The 17,628-nt window shown below is 52.5% G+C and overlaps 3 protein-coding genes and 1 non-coding gene across 4 annotated transcripts; 1 reads left to right on the top strand and 3 right to left on the bottom strand.

Annotated features, from left to right (window-relative positions):
• Positions 1–1,511: 1,511 nt before the first annotated feature.
• COL26b_006476 lies at positions 1,512–1,593 on the top strand. Its single transcript has one exon. It is a non-coding gene; the product is annotated as a tRNA-Asp (tRNA).
• Positions 1,594–5,715: 4,122 nt separating this feature from the next.
• COL26b_006475 (uncharacterized protein) lies at positions 5,716–7,632 on the bottom strand (the record flags this gene model as incomplete). Its single annotated transcript, XM_053179293.1, has 3 exons — positions 5,716–6,633; positions 6,689–6,824; positions 6,878–7,632. The coding sequence occupies 3 exons, from the start codon at positions 7,630–7,632 to the stop codon at positions 5,716–5,718; spliced, it is 1,809 nt and encodes a 602-aa protein (XP_053036730.1).
• A 1,669-nt stretch (positions 7,633–9,301) lies between these two features.
• Positions 9,302–10,108, bottom strand: COL26b_006474 (uncharacterized protein; the record flags this gene model as incomplete). Its single annotated transcript, XM_053179292.1, has 1 exon — positions 9,302–10,108. The coding sequence occupies one exon, from the start codon at positions 10,106–10,108 to the stop codon at positions 9,302–9,304; it is 807 nt and encodes a 268-aa protein (XP_053036729.1).
• Positions 10,109–15,056: 4,948 nt separating this feature from the next.
• Positions 15,057–16,810, bottom strand: ALO1 (D-arabinono-1,4-lactone oxidase; the record flags this gene model as incomplete). The annotated part of the gene is made up of 3 exons (XM_053179291.1): positions 15,057–15,762; positions 15,832–16,450; positions 16,504–16,810. 3 exons carry the CDS (start codon positions 16,808–16,810, stop codon positions 15,057–15,059), a joined length of 1,632 nt encoding a protein of 543 aa, XP_053036728.1.
• Positions 16,811–17,628: the final 818 nt, after the last annotated feature.

Genomic DNA, 17,628 nt, shown 5'->3' with positions numbered 1-17,628 from the left:
TGGCTGAACACCTCAAGACGAGATAGACAAGCGGCTTGGCAATTGACTAGCGGATTGCACCCGAAGGTGAGGATTGCATTGTAGACCGTCTTTGGGTTGGCGCCAGGGGGCTTGGGAGCGAGGGATCGGAGACCTTGGCGTGCTCAGGCCAAGAGTTCAGCGAGAATCTTATGAGAATGTTGTGGACTGAGTTCGAAAGCCAAAGTATTCGGGAGGCACCTCGTGCTACCATGTAGGGCTTTACTGACTTACTTGGCAATGGCAGTGCGGCCGTCGTGTGATGGTAGCCTTTGATGACCCTGGCAAACCATGTGCTGTAAGTTGGCGGCGTAGGGGACACAGGCATCACAGCCAGCCAAGATGCCCGGGAATCCTTTCGGATCAGGTGCTTGCTTGCCAGCAATGGCAACGCAATCTGGAGGGAATCGGGGGTCATGCTGCTTTCAGGTGGCTTCGGCCAAGGCTCTTGACCGCAACTATGTGAGGGCTGGCATGGATTGGACTCTGCCATGCCTACTGTCTACATTCCGCTGGAGCATGTGAAATAATTAGACAGATGATGAGGAAGTCTACCCCGATAATTTGGACATGGCGACTGGGTGAGAGTTCCAATTGAACGGTTGACAGTATGCCCAGGCTATGGCTCGAATCCCCAATCGCTGCATCCTCCTGTAAAGTTTAGCCACGTCTCCCCGCATTCCCCTCAATTTACATGGTTTACAGGGCGCGTCGCCGGAGAAGTAGTGGGATTGGCACACCGTCACCTGTCAGGCAATGTGCTTGAAAACAACTGGCGTATGTTTTCCACGAAGCGCTTCCAAATTGCTATGGAACATCGTGCGATATGGATACTGCATGCATAGGAACTGAAACCAGATCATTTCCTTCTATGTTAACACCTGATGGTTGAGTCTGAAAGCTGTTCTGGGTTACTCTGTTGGGAGCTGCACCTCTCCAGACCGATTTCTGGTACTTTCGACAGCGGTCAGTGACGTCAACGCTCAGCAGCTGCACTGGAGGTTCTCAGCACGAAGCTGGTAGCTATGAATCAGTGCAATCCTGAACGGCGACTCTCTCGACACACCATGACAGACGTCTTGAACGCATTTTTCATCGTCTTATCTGCACCTCCCGTCAAGTGTAAGCTCTGATTTTTTTTCCGGCGGTCGCAACCGAGCTCAGATCTGAGTAACCGCGTGCTGTTTAGCAGCGCCAGTCTCAACACAAAAAACGGTTCTCTAAGGTTCTAACCTTCCCTACCCCGACAGATAACCTTAGAGTCCGTTGTAAACTCACCTAAGGTATTTCCCATAGGAACCTCTTAAGCATAGCAAACAACCACAGTCACAAGACGACCGCCGTTATGCACGATCAGTTCAAGACCAACACAAATGCGTATAATGGAAGGCCGCATCATCACGATTGACTGCACAGCGCTCGGTTAGAAGGGGGACGTAGGGCTGCTGTGGAGATCTTAGTCAGACTAGTGGCTGCCACGATCATCAATCACATCCTCGATAGTCTAGTGGTGAGGATATCGGCTTGTCATACCACGATTCGCCGGGGACCGGGGTTCAATTCCCCGTCGAGGAGATTCTATTTTGACTTTTGCTCTTTTTGATCTATTATAAGAATGAGGCGATTTGATTTTTTTGCTTAACTTAAAAGCTACTTACTACTGGCTGACTGGCCGTTATTTTCTTTCTCCTGTACTACGATAGCTCACTTAAACACTACTACTTCTAGGTCGTTAGCGCTCTAATGGAAATGTGAGAGAGACCGCCTAATTTTCCTGTGTCTGTGCGGCTATATTTCCTGTATAGTTAACTACTCCTGTTGGAGACGATGATAGCGACGGCGATGATGATAACGATGATAATAGACATGACGACGACGATGATGACGACGATGATAATAGAAACGACGACGAAAATAGAAGCAATAATGATAGAAGTGACGACGGTTGAGGCAGAGTATAGCCACAGGAACAGTAGTCAGTATAGCACAGGAAAAATAGGCGGTCTCATGTGAAAACTCTGCTATACTGCTGAACTCATTTATCTCACCCCAGGGTAGCTCATTCATCCCGTAACTGGCTCAGGGAAACCTGTCTCCCTGGGAACCAAACTCCGCCTGGGAGTCAACTTGTACATGAATTTGCACTTCAGAGTTAGTCGCAAGTTCTAGACTTATTCCAGCACGAGGCGTATCCCATTTCTCCCATTTCTCCGTTTTTCTCTTTTAATTTAGAAGTACCGCGCTGGGTCTAATGATATATGTGCCGTGGAAGTTCTTGCTAGAAGTGAGCAGTTCGGCATCTTCCTTCTATAACAATGTCCCATTTAGAGGATGACTCACTTTGATTGAGGATGTCTCTGGAAAGAACTGTCACCTAATGTTCATCGCACGACTCGATGCTCCTTTGTAGTCGGATCTCATTGCTTTGTGATCTTCTTTCACAAGGGGCCTGAGTTTGCGCTTCTTTTCTGTCCGATCAACGCAAAGCTTCCCTGATCAGAGCAATATTCTTCGACAGTGCTGACTTATAAGCAGCATTCTGACTTTCGATACATGACTTCATAACGCTGGATGGAACTGCTGTTGATTTCACGTAAATAGTGCTGTTCATTTTACTCATTTCTATCTAATATTACATGCAGTCTAAACTCCAAGGTGGACGGGACGGATCAATGTGAACGGAGCATGTTGGATCTGAGTGTCATTACACTGCTTTGCTGTCAGTTGAAAGCTACAGCGCGGCTTGCGGGTGCAGCGATGGTTTAAAGTCTCACCGCGGCCGTCAGAAGACTGAGTGGAATTGATCAGTTCGTAACTGCAGAGCATATATCTGACCAAAGCAAGGTGGTTTCGCGTCACAAAGTTGACTTGCCAAACCAGCCCGTTCTGGGTGTTGATGCAAAGGGGAAATAATTTGAACAACGCAACAAGGATTTTAGTTAAAAAGTCTGATCCATGTTTTTTGTGTCGTTAAGATCTATCACCGTAAGCTGAAATCACAGTTTCGGTTTCGATTTCGGTGAACTACTTCGTCCGTAACATGACACACCTCCCTCCACGATGTTCTATGGTCCAGTTTTATTGCTTTTGTCTGTGTGCGCATGTTGGTGTTTGGGGTCGGAATCGCTCTCGGAATCAACCTCAGTTCCGAGCATTTCCTCCTCAGGACACAATGTTACCTCTCATTCGTTTCTGACATCCACGTTTTTTTAGTGCGATATGTCATAGAATCAAGAATTCGACCTTAATGAAACCTCGTAGGGCCTAGATCTACGTCGCTTTCAGCCCTGTCGGTGCGATTTCGGTTTTGTCAAACACTGTACGAGAACCTCGTTCTTCATATAAATTGACTGCCAAGTTGCGAACCGGCACCGTGCTATTTTCCGGCTGAAACGGCCGGTGGTATCATCCTTGTTGTCTCCTACCCCAACATGGGCCCAGCTGCCGTCACAAAAGGAGACGAGAATGACTCGTTTCATAATGCTATTGGCGGGGATTTCGCTACACCCCCACCTGCCCCGTGAAAGCAAAAGAGGAAATCCATATAACTATGACTAAGGCCGCTCTCCGTAATCCACCGACCCGGAAGCCCGGCCTGCATCTCATGACTTTTTCCCAATCTGGCCAAGATACAATTATTGCTCTCCTTGGCCACAATCAGATCCGAACCAACATTGTCTCATCCCACCGGGGCCATACCAAGTCTTCTATGACTATGTTATTTTAAGCCGCAACGCACGACGACTCTCGGCACACCGCAGCTGGCAGCTAGCTCCATGCCTACTCAGTTCTATCGCCGTTCGAGAAACGGTCAGTCGCATGAGTGACACGACGTGCTTTGCGAGGGCCTCGCTAACCTTATTCGCATAGGGTGCGTGACTTGCAGAGCCGCTCGTATCAAATGCGACGAGGCGCACCCGCTCTGTAAGCAGTGCGAACGCCGCGGCGTAGCATGTGGCGGTTACAAAGTCAAGCTGAAGTGGGTTGAGGCTAGCGATGTCAGCCCGGATAGCCAGGCCTCGGCCAAGAGTGTTGTCAAGCCCAGGAGCTCGCTGGCGATATGCCCTTCATCCAAGACGGCAAAGGCTATTCAATACAAAAAGCTCGCGAATAGCTCGACCGCCTTAATCCGAAATCCAACAACAGGACCTCGTCTCCACTCTTCGTCGGATGTGTTCATCTTCACGCATTGGTCAAAGTCGTTGCCCGACCTGGTGTATCCAAATCCAGAGGAATATGTGAGTGTACGAGAGCCATATCTGGCTTTCGTTTGGCAGCAAGATTCCATCCTATTACCGGCAGTTCTTGCTGCCGGCGCGTCACATTTGTTCGCTCTCGGGGTCGTTACACAAGAAGAGGTTCTAGAAAGAAAACAACGAGCTCTGGGCCAAATGGTGGCTTGCGTACAGCAACAGAAAAGATTGCCGCCAACCGAGACTCAGCACAAATTGCCGTTGTACGTAAGCGAGGAAGCCATCGCCGCGTCTCTAGCATTGATCGGCTTGGAGATCATGCAAGGATCAGACACCTGCATCATTCGTCCTCTGATCAGGGGCACAAGGGCCCAGCTTGAAGAACGAATTCTCTTGTTACAAGCGATGAGCGATGGTTCTCAACTTGAGAAGCCCACCCCCATGATGTCTGTTAACATCAAGATGCTGGCTTACATGGACGCGGTGTGCTGCGTTCCCTGCGCAAGGAAGCCCGTGTTCGACCGTCAATTTTGGCACAGCATGATCTTACCCCATTGCAGTACATCTGCGAAGAGGTACCCAGACATCGTATTCGGGTACACAACCGACATACTACCGCTAATGGGAGACTCCGGCGCGTTGGTTGAGGATTTCCTCACCGGGGCGATAACACCCGAGGCATTCGTACTATCTCGGTATTGTTTATTGCAGGAGCTGAACACTTGCTGCAGAGAGTTGCCTGCAGCAGTACAACAACCCTTCTGTGAAGGGGCCGATTCCGACACACTGGAGAGCCACAGGATAAGAACAGGAAACGCCTGTATCGCGGCGGCTCTCTCCTTCGGGCTTGCAACGCAGATCTTCCTCCTTCGTGCCGACGATGGCGACTCCAGTACAACTTGGACAGAGCAACCATTGAAGCAGTCGCTAGCTCTGGTTGAGCAACTATCTGAGGCAGTACTAGCGGTCCCCGTCGACACATTTGCGTCCACGATGATGATCTGGCCAATGTTTGTACTTGGTTGTGAGACCATGCCGGTTAGCTCACGGCGACACCAAGTCGAACTTCGACTTGAAAAAATGCTTGAGAAGAACGGACTTCTCAATATTTCGGTTGCTCTCGAATTGCTCAGGAACAGGATATGGAAAATTGACGGCGTTCAGCAAGGATTCAAATTAGATGAGAAAGCCCCACCGCCAGAAGGGACTCGTTCATATTCGCAAAGTGATTGGGTCAGGTACTGTTGGGCGGAAAAGCTAGAGTTATGTGCGGCGTAGTATTAGGTTGTGATATGGGTAGTTTTGATGAAAGGGCTTGATGGGACAGGGTGGGAAGCGTCAAGGAGTACGAGTTATTGATATCAATATTGCTATTTTGATTCTAATTATCTATCTACATGTACACGCTTTGAATAATTTTGGACAGGGAAAATGTGACTGGCACACATAAATATAGACAGGAAGGAAAGGGGTATCTCGCCGGTTTCCGTTTAGTACAAATGATTCACTTTGCAACCTTTTTCGCCTGCTCCTCCAGTGTCCGAATAAGTTTGCTCTTTTGCCGAATGTTCTTGCCCCACTTAAGAAAGATGAAAGGAATGGGCATGAGCACCACTTCGGCGACACCAATAGTGATACCCGCGATGCGCGGGGTGAGCGCGTGATACATGCTCTTGCCCACGATGACGAGCACCGCGCCCAAGATTGATCTGAAAACGAGATTGCCTGCAGAGGCGGAGGTGGCATACATGCCGAATACATTGGAGATGTATCCGGTGCCATAGATGAAAACAAGGCCGAAGCCGTATCCAAAGGGAACGCCTGACAGAATGCTCCAGTAAAAGGGAATTTCGATGGGAAGGGATGTGAGTGCGAACGCCAGCTGGCCGACTGGTTCGAGCACAGCGCCGATACAGATGAGAAGAACGGTGGCTTCCGGCTCAGGCTTGCCTGTCTCCGGGTTTTTGGGTTGGCGTTGAACGAGTTTTCGTAGCAAGGGCTCGGTAGCGAGGACGAGGGCGATGCCAACGAACACTCCGAGGAAAGCAAGTCCCGAGATTGATGTGGACCAGCCTCGTTCGTCTTGGAAGATGATAGGGAAAGCGACGTATGCCAATTGCACAATGGCATAGATGACTGAGATGTAGATGTTCCAGAACATCAAAACAGGCTCAGTGAAGGACAAAATGAAAGGTCGAGAGATCGAAGTGCGAATTCTGCGGAAGAGGGGGACGGAGTCATCGAAGTCAGACCAGTAACGGTGGTCGCCTTCCTGCATTCTCCTCGTCATCGCCTTCTTCCTCAGAAGCGTTGGGCGGTATGTTTCAGGGACGGTCATGATGAAAAAGGCGCCCACAGCCGTTGAGATGAGCGACATCCAGTTCAGAGACCTCCAGCCCCAGGCTTCAACCATGAAACCGCCCTAAGGATGTGTTAGCTCATTGTTGGGACCAAAGTGAGATGGTGTATGTACTTACGATGAGAGGTCCCAGCACCGGGCCGTTGAGTGGACCAAAGGAGTAAACTGAGATGGCGAGAGGAAGATACTTGGGGTCGGTGATGTCCATAATCGATCCAGCAACGTTGGAGAGCATGACACTTCCGGCGACAGCTCTGATGTGACGTCAGTATGTTGTCACGAACAATGGGGGCTTGGGATCACATACCCTAAGAAACGGGCGACGATGACCATGGTGAAGTTCGTCGCGAGAGCTGCCATCGGGATCAAAGCCAGGAAGACACTGAGGCCACCGATGTACATAGGTCTTCGACCAAATGTCTCACTTAGCGGCGCCATGATGAGGGCACCCAACGCCAGGCCGACGAGGTAGAGTGAGATACCCAGCAATGGTAGTGACTGGTTGGTGACGCCGAGCTCAGGGACCATTGAGTTGATGCCACTGGAGTAGGCGGTGGAATAGATACCGGTGGCCAGGGTGGTGAAGGCGAACATGCCGATGACGAGTATCCTGTAGGCTACGGACCAGCACTTTGGGTCGTCAGGGTCACCAGGATAGAAGTCGACACGGAATGCCTTAAGGGCCTTGGGGACGTCATCGTCCTCGCCCTTTTCTTGTTGTTGCTGCTGCTGCTGCTCGTACTTCTCGAAATCCTTCACGTCAAAGTCGAAGTCGGGGACGTAGAACGACCACCGAGGTGGGAGGTTCGTCTTCTCGTTGAACACTCCATCGATGTACTCGTTGGCGACGGGGAAGTATGACAGTCGGCTTAGGCGTGGTAAGCGTTCGTAGCTCTCTGCCATGGGGAAGCGTTGGCTTCTCCTCATCCATGAGCTTCGAGCATTGATGAAGGAATGCCGCGCTGGAGGCGGTCTAGGCGGCAGAGGCGCGAATCTGGTCTGCTTTGCCTGGTTCGGTGGGAAGAAGTTCAGCCTGTCCGGGTCAGGCACTTGCAGCGACATGATTGTATGCTCCTGGGGTGAGAGAAGGAGGAGAGCTCAGTCAACGATGGGCCTCAATGAGTGATAACTGCAGACACTAGGGACGGGAACCCGCCAAAGGCCCGGTCTCACCCTATCAGGAAGAGACGGCCGGTTCCCAAGGGGCGAGAAGCGCCCATTTCGGCTCGTTGCTTGTGCAATGCATGTCTTGGACAACCCAACGATGGCGGCTAATACGCAGTCCTCCCCACATGGGGGTACGTCAAATGTCGTCAATGTAGCCGCGAACTCGGCGTGGCTGATGAGCACTCTCCTTGGGGACCCCGGCTCCGAGGATCAACGGGGGCCTCCTTTGTGCGGATCGACACCACCGCAGCGGTCCCCCGGGCATGATTAATTTCTCTGAGAGCTCCTGAATCAACTAGACCTCGGGGCTCCACCAGCAGTCGTCCGCAGCTCAGCCTATCCCTGGGACTACGCGTCAAGCCCGACAACCCCACGTGCCGTGACAGCTGGCGTTATAACACACTGTTTTAAGGACTGTGATCGGATATGCCGTGGGTCCCGTTGATCGAATCAATGCGACTCAGGGCAGGTTTCTCGAAGAGCACTAGGAACCCCCTGTCGGTCGATGGTCCGCGCCCCCTAAATTTTCCTGGTTCTGCACGGGCGATCCTCCTGCAGGGGTAACGGTGGCAGGATATGCAGCATTGTTCACAGTAACCGCTGCTGATAGGGAATGAAAACAAGCAAACAGCATCCCAGGTGCCGTGTTTGGAGCCTGTTGGAGAGAGATTGCAGTGAGTTCATATCAGTGTGGGGACCATCTTGGGCTGCTGCAGGCAAGCCAAAACAGACTCACGGAGAGCTTGTGAGACGCTGGTGAGTTATCAGCCAGATCTGTTGCACAGAAGCAAGCGCTTCACCCACCAATCTGTGGCAATCTGTGGCAAGCTCCGCAAAAGAAACTCATCGTTTGGGACTTCTGGGGTTGAATGCATGTTTTTATCGGTATCACGGCACGTCATTGTGCTTCATGTTGGCTAACCGGCACGCAAACGCGGCATGTTCTAGAGCGAACTCGGAAGTGATGATTTTATTGTCAATGTCGTCAATGATGGCAACATGAAGGCATGTCGTTGAAGAAGAAATGATGAGACGCAAGGGAATTTGGCGAATGTTAATACGAAGGTTTGCCAAGATCATTGTCTGCATGTCGGTAGTCGGCTGAACAAGTTTGGGGGTCTGAGTCGAACTCAAATAAATTGACTTCCGATTTGGATACTTTTGCCGAGATCGAAACAACGACATCTTCGTACCGAATACGATTGATCAAGAAGATGCCCAAATTGAAGCACAAATAATAGCGAGAAATGCGTTTTAGAGTCATGATTCAATTTTATTGTTCGCATCACAAATTAGCAGGGATAGGCGAAATTGTCTTGAAAGAATTTGCGATCATCGAATTTTGTGGTATCCAAATATCTGAAGAAAAGTCTATGAACATCCAGCAGGCCATCAAATTTGAACAAATGAACCCATCAGAAGATGTAATGTAAATGTACAAGAATGTGGACACCATGAGAGCCTTTATGTAACTCTGTCCGCTGCAAGAAGTAAACCCTTTACCCTAAAACGCCCCGCCAATCAAGAATAAACTGCACAAATCTCAAAAAGCAACCCAAGTCGCTTATTTTGTCTTGAAGGCCTGGCCAATAGCGCCGCCGGGGTGGTTCTTCGCGAACACATTTGACACCGAGGAGTACATCTCCTTGGAGGCGACATATGCGAGAGCGTCACCGACGGCGATGGCCATGGTGGTGGAGGTGGTGGGAGCAGAGACGCCAAAGGTCTCCTTCTCGGACTCTGGGATAGGAGCGGGAAGGAGAATGAGATCTGGTCGTGCCTTGGCGATCTCGCAGGTCTCCATGCGGGTGGGCGAGGTGAGGAGGATGAGAGGGCAGTTTTTGTTGAGATGCGGGAGCAGGAGCATGAGCTCGGGTGTCTTGCCGGAGAAGGTGATCATGATGAGGGTGTCATAGTCGCCGATGATGCCAAGGTCGCCGTGAAGGGCCTCGGTAGGGTGGAGGAAGACAGCTGGAATGCCCAAGCTGCTGAAGGTGGCGGTAAGCTTCTTGGCGATCCAGCCGGACTTGCCAACACCGATGAAGACGACCTTGCCGCGGTGATCGCGGTGGCGGGTGAGGACCTCGATGGAGCGGAAGAAGCCATCACGGCAGACGCGCTCGGACGAGTAGAGCTGCGTCAGGGCCTGAAGTGCGTTGGCCTCAGTGCGGAGAACGTGGATGGCACCTTCGAGGCGATCTTCGTACGAAGAGCGGCTAGTGCGATCTTCGACGGTGGTGTCCCTGAGGGGAGATCTGGGCATGGGTGACTTGGGGCCACGGATCTCGTAAGATTTGGCGAGGTTGACGTTCAACTCAACGGGGCCGCGGCTGCGCATGCCCATAGCAGATCCAGAGCGAGGAGGGACCATTTTGAAAAAAAGTGTGAGTGAAGAAGGCAAGAAGAAACGAGTCGCTGGTGTTATTGTTTTTTTGCGAAATGTGAAGTAGACAAGAGAGTCCCGCTCAAGCTGTTGAATCAACCCTGTTGATGTTGGAAAAAAGAGGAAAATGGTTGGCAAGTGGATTGCTTGATGATCTCAAAGGTGATGATGATGATGGACTCGATGGTGATGAGAGGAGATCCGCTCTTTAATACTGATCAAAAGGGAGCTCGCTTTACTAGTCCTGCCATATTGATATCTCCAGTTCTGGCAAGAGGAGTTGGTCGTTAGGCGTAAAGCGGATACTCATGTCCATGCACAGGGAGGTACCCAGCTTGGGCCTATCATGGGCGATCTGCCGTCAAGTTCATGACAGTGGCGGTCGTCTTCGGATGAAAGCAACGGTGTGGCCCAGGTGAACCCATGCTCACCGTCGGGGAGCAAACGAGAGCCTTCATTTACTCAGGACATGCACGTTTGGCCCGGCAAGAGGAGCTGACGAAGTTGCGTCTCGAAATAGCCCACAATAAACAACGGGCCAAGACTGCAGCCATTTATCCAATGGCAACCTGACGCGAGGGCTTGTGCGCTCGATTGACAGGCATATGCCTGGCCCAGCATAATCGCAGCCACCTCACTTCCGCGGTTGTGAACTTGTTATCAGGTTCCACCACGGGCGTATGGCTCGATTTGTGCGAGGTAGACGTCAAGCCACACCGACGAAGGGGGTAGATCCCGTTCTGGGCCAACGTCTTGCTGCGTCCCTGCATGCGCGGCCAAGGGGATGACAGGCGGCGCGTACAGGCTTGGCCATCTTCCCCAAACTGTACTCATCTCCGTCCGACAAGGAGCTACTCTAGATCTCTATCAGGTTTGCAGTCTCTACTCCTCACCTAGACTGAACTTTAATGGTTATCAATCCGCGCTAAATGCATGCTTCCGTAAATTGCTTTTGCAGTTTCTAAACGCTCGCCTCGTTCTGTCATTCGACGACGCCATGGTCGCGCCAAGATAGCCGCCTGTTGGACATAGAAACACACGCTTGGCTGGCTGGCTGTCTGGAACTCTGGGGAATTTGCACGTGGTGTCCACGAGTAGCCATCATGAGCAGCAACTTTGCCCTGTTACAGTCCCCTGACTCTGGCTTTGCACTGCAGCTCGTCCGATTTCTTTCAGATGACGGTGTCTGTTCGACATTTTCCTTTTACCTTCTTCTAGAAGAAAAAATGTCGGCCGTCTGAGACCGTTCCTGTCTCAATCTCCAGAGCTAACGGGCGTTGCAACAGGTCTCAGCCGCACTAACGGTGGACAACACGGGAGATATGGGGTCACGTCATCCACTTATCGATGACTAGGCGATTATCAATGAAAACGGCATCTTCGAGCAACAAGTGGTCCTGGGCGCGCGCTAATTGCGTGTGCCGTTCGCCCCGGGCGGGCATATGTTGTTGAAAAGGAGCCGCAATATTGAATTTGGGCCTTCTTAATTGTACGGGAAGTGGATGACGGAAAGTTTAACGGTGGAGGCAACTAAGAGGGACAACAATATGCTTTGGCGTCTGCGTAGCAACGCTAGGAAGAATTTTCGCAGCTGGGCAGCTTTAACCGATAGATGGCGCCCAGAAGGCCTAGAAAACCGTCAACGCTGAGCCACAATCTGACTTCTGCAAGATCCCATGTCCATCAGCCACACCGAGGAGGGAGGGAGAAGGAAGGCGAACAAGAGTCAGTTTCATGTCCCGGTCTAGTGCTTGGTCAGGCCCATCCTTACCGCCATGGGTGCAGGGGTAGGCAGGGTGTGGCTGGACCCGACCCTCTGGTCGGGAGGGGCCGTCTGTGCAGCAAGATCCAAGGGTAGGACATCCCTGATTCCCTCGAGAAGCACAGAGATTGCACAACTCTGCCTCTGCCAAGAGGTTGTGCCGAGGAATACTCCATGAGAGCTGCAACCCTCGAGTAAACATCAAATAATGTGCTGCGTGAGGCTTTCCTGTAGCTGGTAGCTTGGCAGCTTGGCTGGGGCATCAACCTAATTGTGCGCTGTTTTTAGTTGCTTGGGGGGCCGTTTATCTGAAGTTCTCGATTTCTTGGGCTTGGCATCGATTTACATGCTCTTCGTCCGGTCTTTCGGTCGCAGATCAGCGACAAAGTTGGTAAATCATGGCTTTGTTGACGCAGTACGAGCTGCCCGGGTTTTTCCTGCTCCCCCAAAGTGCCCCAAACTGGTTGCTTGTCAACCTGCACTCGCTCGCCCACCCTCACTCAACCACCTCATCTGAATCGGTGCTCCCGCGCGATCCTGCGACAGTCACGGACCTGCAGAGGGAGCTAACAATATCTGGGCCGCACTTTTGGAAAGTGCCGTCCCAAACCATTGTCGCAGCTCTCGTAACACGCGAGGAGAAAGAGATGACACTGACACTGACATGGTGATACGGTTCGGACGGCCCCCGCGGGATGTCCGTCTCTAACATGCTGTGTGATCCTGCGTGCTCCTCGCTGACGACTTCAGAGTCTCAAAACGGCGGCCAGGAGGAAGTCGGCCTCCGAGTCCGTCTGTTTGTTCACTGTTGGATTGAGTCCACCGAGGAGATAAGCCTTCAAACGGGTTCAGAAAATTGGAGAAATGAGCAACCCCCCTTTGTGAGACCCAAGCATGTGCAGCGGCCATTGGGCACAGCAATACGCGCCCTCGTCGCCAGATGGACCCGGCCCCCCACCATTGAAGCTGCAACGCTCCACCAATGTCAGCATTTCCAACAAGGCTACCTCGCCGCACCATGGTAACGGCCCATTGCTTTTTCTTCCCTGATCTTTCCCACGTTGGGTTTGACCGTTCTTCAACTGCCGACTTGGGTGGGTGGACCGAGTCCATTGTCTCTTAATTCCGGGGCGACGGGTCGGTTCCGTCCACGACTCCAAGGTGTCTCTCCCAGACGGCTCCGTCCCCCGTATTGACCGGATCTGGGGCACAGGCTTTTACGGCCTAGTTCGACGGAGCTGTCAGAGCTTCTTGCCAACCCTGATGAGTTTAATTGCGAATGCCTGTGATTGAAAGACGTGCTTTCCGGCCGGTGGGCGGCCAATGTGACATTGGCGGTAGCCCCTTTTCGGCATAAGAAAAATTGGGCAAAAGAACGAAAAGAAGAATTATCGCAGAGTCATCCTCAGCAACCACGTCAACGTCCGCCACTGGCTGCGGCAATTGACGTATGTGGTTCATCTGACGTGGCTATCATATTCGAAAGCTTATTTTTCACGGTATTGACGCGGCTCGATGCTACGCTGGCAGACTTTTCCAGGCTGCATTTCGCCTCGGTCAAACCGGTGAAACGGGATGTGGGGGTCTACCGATGGAAAATCCTTCCACCGCGCGACAATGCATAAACGGGAGAGGCGGCTCAACTGCCAGTTTCATTCTCTAGGCCCACAAGATGGCGCCAACAGCGTCCTCTTTGGCATGGAAAACGGGTTGTGAATTCCCACTTGTCGGACCCGTCAGGCCATCGCGGGATGGCGCAGGCTCGAGCTTGCCGCGCGCTGTGCAGGGCAACGGGAGGGCGCCGTCGCCGCGCCGCGTATCAACCCGATCAATCGGGTGGCTTGCTATTGTCCAGGTAGAATCGTAATATCGCCAAAGCCTCCCTGAGGCTCACGTCAACGACAGCGGATATCCCGTTGGGCCCGTTTGGACGGGACAAACAAGGCTATGCGACATGCCCTTGGTTATCGCTAAACGAGCCCCTCGCAGGACAAACTCGACTTCGGCAGCCGCCTGCCGGATCTTCATGCAAACCTCTGCCATCAGGCTTTATCACGCTTGTTATGTTAGTTGAGGCTCACCAAGAAGCCGATATCGATATTCGCATCGAATTCACTTGCCGACTTCACTCAAAGAAGATAGTGTAAAAATAGACGCTCTGCTCGTCCGATGTGAGAAACTGCCGCAGACATCTGTGCATCAGCCTGTTGCAGACAGTTCACACTAGTCAGGCTGATGGTGTCCTCGGTCAAAAGTCGAGATGACATGCTGCATTCTGTCTGACAGCCCTACGGAAGCAGAAAGCTTCCATACTGGTGGATTCTCGACCAACTATTCATCCCAACATCACTAGTGAGACTGCCATACCATGCGAATCAGGGCTGAGCACGACATGGCCGAACAACATACGACCAGCATTGCACTCGGTGAAGATCAAGTTTCGAGAATGCCGTCCAGCCGCTGGGCTGCATACTCTGAAGGGTTCGACGTCTTCGCTTACTGACGTGCGTAAAGGTCCAGTATTCCCAACTTTGTTTTTGAGACCGAGAGGATTAAAAAGTGGCTATCAGAAGAGAGAGAACGGTCTAGAGTGCTGGATAACCCATGCCAGATTAAAGGGCGACGATCCGACGATCTAACTGGGGTGGGGGCCCCTACATAGTACTAGAGCTGCAGGTGCGTACAACGCAAAACGTCTTTATCTCCTAGTCTGTGAGATTTCGCCTCAACCCTTGTAAAGGGGCGCCGCAAAACCACCGAGGCCAAGTCCATAATCAGGAAAGTCGACTTCCCGAACGAGAAGCAAGCTGCAGACCCCCAGATATCAATCTAGTTGACAAAGTGCCAAGTGAAGATCATGAATGATGAAAAAGACGGGTCGTCGTGTTTTTGTTGTTGGCAGCTAGATTTGGCAAGATGCATGTGCTCAGGGGCATGCTGGAGCTTGCCTAGAAGAAAACCCTCTCACTGTTGGACATGGCATGTGAAGCACGGACGAAGACCCGAAAAGAGGAAGTTGTTCAAGTTTGTTCAATTTCACCGCTTTTCATGACAAACATGCAAGTGCTATCTATCAAATCTATGTCTAGACCGCCCTTGCGCTCAAATGACGCACCGCACCGGAAGCGGAAGGTACATCATTATCATGTTCACATCCCTACGCAGTAAGGTAGCTTAGAGCTTCTCCTTCTCGGCTTGTGGGCGGAGACCGTACACCGTGACGCCCTTGCCGGCATCATGCCTCGTCCTCTCGACCTCCTCGAATTCCAAGGGAGCCGAGTTAGGAGCAAGGACGTGTTGACGGTGCCACGGCCCAATAAACAAACCATCGGGGTCGGCCTCGTCGCGGACCCGTCGCCACTGGACCAGGTCGTCTCCGTACCACTCCTCGAGCTCCGTGTTCTTGACGGTGAAGTTCTTGGCCCAGTGAGGCTTGCCACCGAGGTCGCGCATGAGCCATTCGAAACCCTGGAACCAGCGCTTCAAGCCGGGAGGATCCAGGTCGTAGGGACGGTACATGGTGGCGTTGAGGTTGAGCGTCGGGCCATCCTTGATGGTGCTGTCGAGCCACGGGCGGTTGCGCTGCTCGGCACTGGTGTGCACGGTGGCGTCGCACACGCGGACCTCGACGGGAGAGTGGATGTAGAGACCCTCCGCGGAGTACGGGATGCCGTGGTCGACGTAGTAGGGGTCACCCGGCTGCAGCCTGTTGATCCAGGATCCGAGACGCATGAGCGCCTCCGGGCCTCTGTGAAGCGGGATGGCCCACTCGTTCACGTACTGGCTGTACAGGCAGTTCATCCACAGAGCTTTGTCCATGGGCTGGACAGCTCCGGTGGTGTAACCGTTCTTGAAGCCATATTGCATGCCAAAGACAAACCTTGGAAAGCCGTCAGCATCCGCGTACTCGCTAGTCATTGGGCCGTGGGGGTGTGTGTGTTGGACTTACCACTCGATCCATGGAGTAATCTTGGGGATGTAACGCGACAGGTAGAGGAGATTGTGGTAGATGTGATAACCGAGCGCTCCATCGTAGTAACCGACGGGAGGGTCGCGGTTCTTCTCTCTACCGGACTCGAGGTCCTCCTTGGTGACGATGTCGGCCTTCCATACGACCGCCCTCCTGGTATAAGGCAGCCACCACACCCGCACAAAGTCCGACGAAGTCCACAATTTGTTGTTTTGCTTCCAGGCATCCAGCATGGTGGTATCAGCCTGGATGGTCTGGTTCCACCTCAGACTGAAAGCAGGGACAGCTCGGAAGCTGACTTCTGTGATGATACCCAAAGCCCCGAGGGACAGGAGGGCGCCGCGGAACAGATCCGGGTTCTCATCCGGCGAGCACGTTACCGTCTCGCCGCTGGCCAGGGTGATCTTCAGGGAGGAGATGGCCTCCGACAGCAGTCCGTATTTCAAGGTGCTGCCACGGGTGCCGGTGCTGATAACACCAGCGATGCTCTGCTCGTTCACACTTCCCAAGACAGGGAATGACAGACCGTGCTTGTTCAGCTCCTCGGTCAATTGCCAAAGCCGGATTCCGGCCTGCATGACGACCAATCCCGTCTCCTCTGTGTAAGGTTAGCGCCGGAGCCGGGTTGGACTGCGAAACAGATATGCTTACTGTCGACAGACAACACCTTCCTGAAGTCATCCAAGTTCACAAGCCAGTTACTCGTGCACGTCAGGTCTGACGGCGAGTGGCCGCAGCCGACTGTGGTGATGCGCCGCCTGCACTTGCGAGCAAGCTTGATCGCCTTCTCGACTTCCTGTTGCGACTGCGGCTGGATGTACAGCTCGGGCAGCGAGGCGAAAGTCCGCGCCCATGTCGTATGAAAGTGGGCTGCGCGGGCCCGGAAGGGCACGCCGTCGGCGGCCGCATCCTCGATGATGCCCTGGATGTGCGGCTCGAGAGACGCAATTGCAGCCATCATGCTTGACAAATGATTAAAGCTGCAAGACAAGAGAGGAAGATCACGACAATTGGAGAAGAAACAGCTCCTCAAAACCAAAGATGGAGGCTGTTTGTATGGCTCCTTGTCGGTGAAGGATGTGAGGGAAAAAAACTGGTGCGTTGTTCGAAATTGAGGCTAACGACGGGTTATATTACAATCCTAGTTTAGCGTCCGTTATGGGGAAGGAATGGATTCTGGTTCGATTCGCAGGGATCGGATCCGGTGTGGATGACGAGTCAAGGGCCGTGGCTTGAGGTGGCTCGTCTCAGATGAACATGGATATATCATGTTCCCCGACCGCCACTTATGCCGGCCGGCGAGGGCCGGTAGGAGGCAGATTGAAAGGCCGCACAGAGCAAGGGTCGCTTTTTTTTCTTTTTCTCTCGTTAGGGGTCCATGACACCCATGTTTATCGGTTTTTGTGGCAGGTTGAGACGAGCTGACACGTGCAATCTGGCAGCGAAAGTCGACGATTCTTGGCTCCCAAAGCTCTGCATGAACTCCACCGCCACCGGCTTCGTAAGAATTGACGAGAGTCCCAAGTTTGACCCGAGTAAAACGTATACTTCGTACGCGGCTTGGCCTGGGCAAACCGGGCGGACGGGTTCTGGGTACGCTAGAACTACCGGCGCGCCGGCAAGCCCAAAAAAGAAGCCCACACACCGATTATGGTTAATAACACATTGTTCCTAGCTCAGGAGCTTGGAAGACCCAGTCAATCTTTCTAGACCAGACTCGCTCACCGACCCTATCGTGATCCTCTCATATCAACCCGCAAACACCTCGACCTCTTC

This window comes from Colletotrichum chrysophilum (assembly GCF_026319265.1).
Source record: "Colletotrichum chrysophilum strain AFK26 chromosome Unknown scaffold_48, whole genome shotgun sequence".
NCBI classification, from domain to species: Eukaryota; Fungi; Ascomycota; class Sordariomycetes; order Glomerellales; family Glomerellaceae; genus Colletotrichum; species Colletotrichum chrysophilum.
This window is presented reverse-complemented; position numbering and strand designations above follow the sequence as displayed.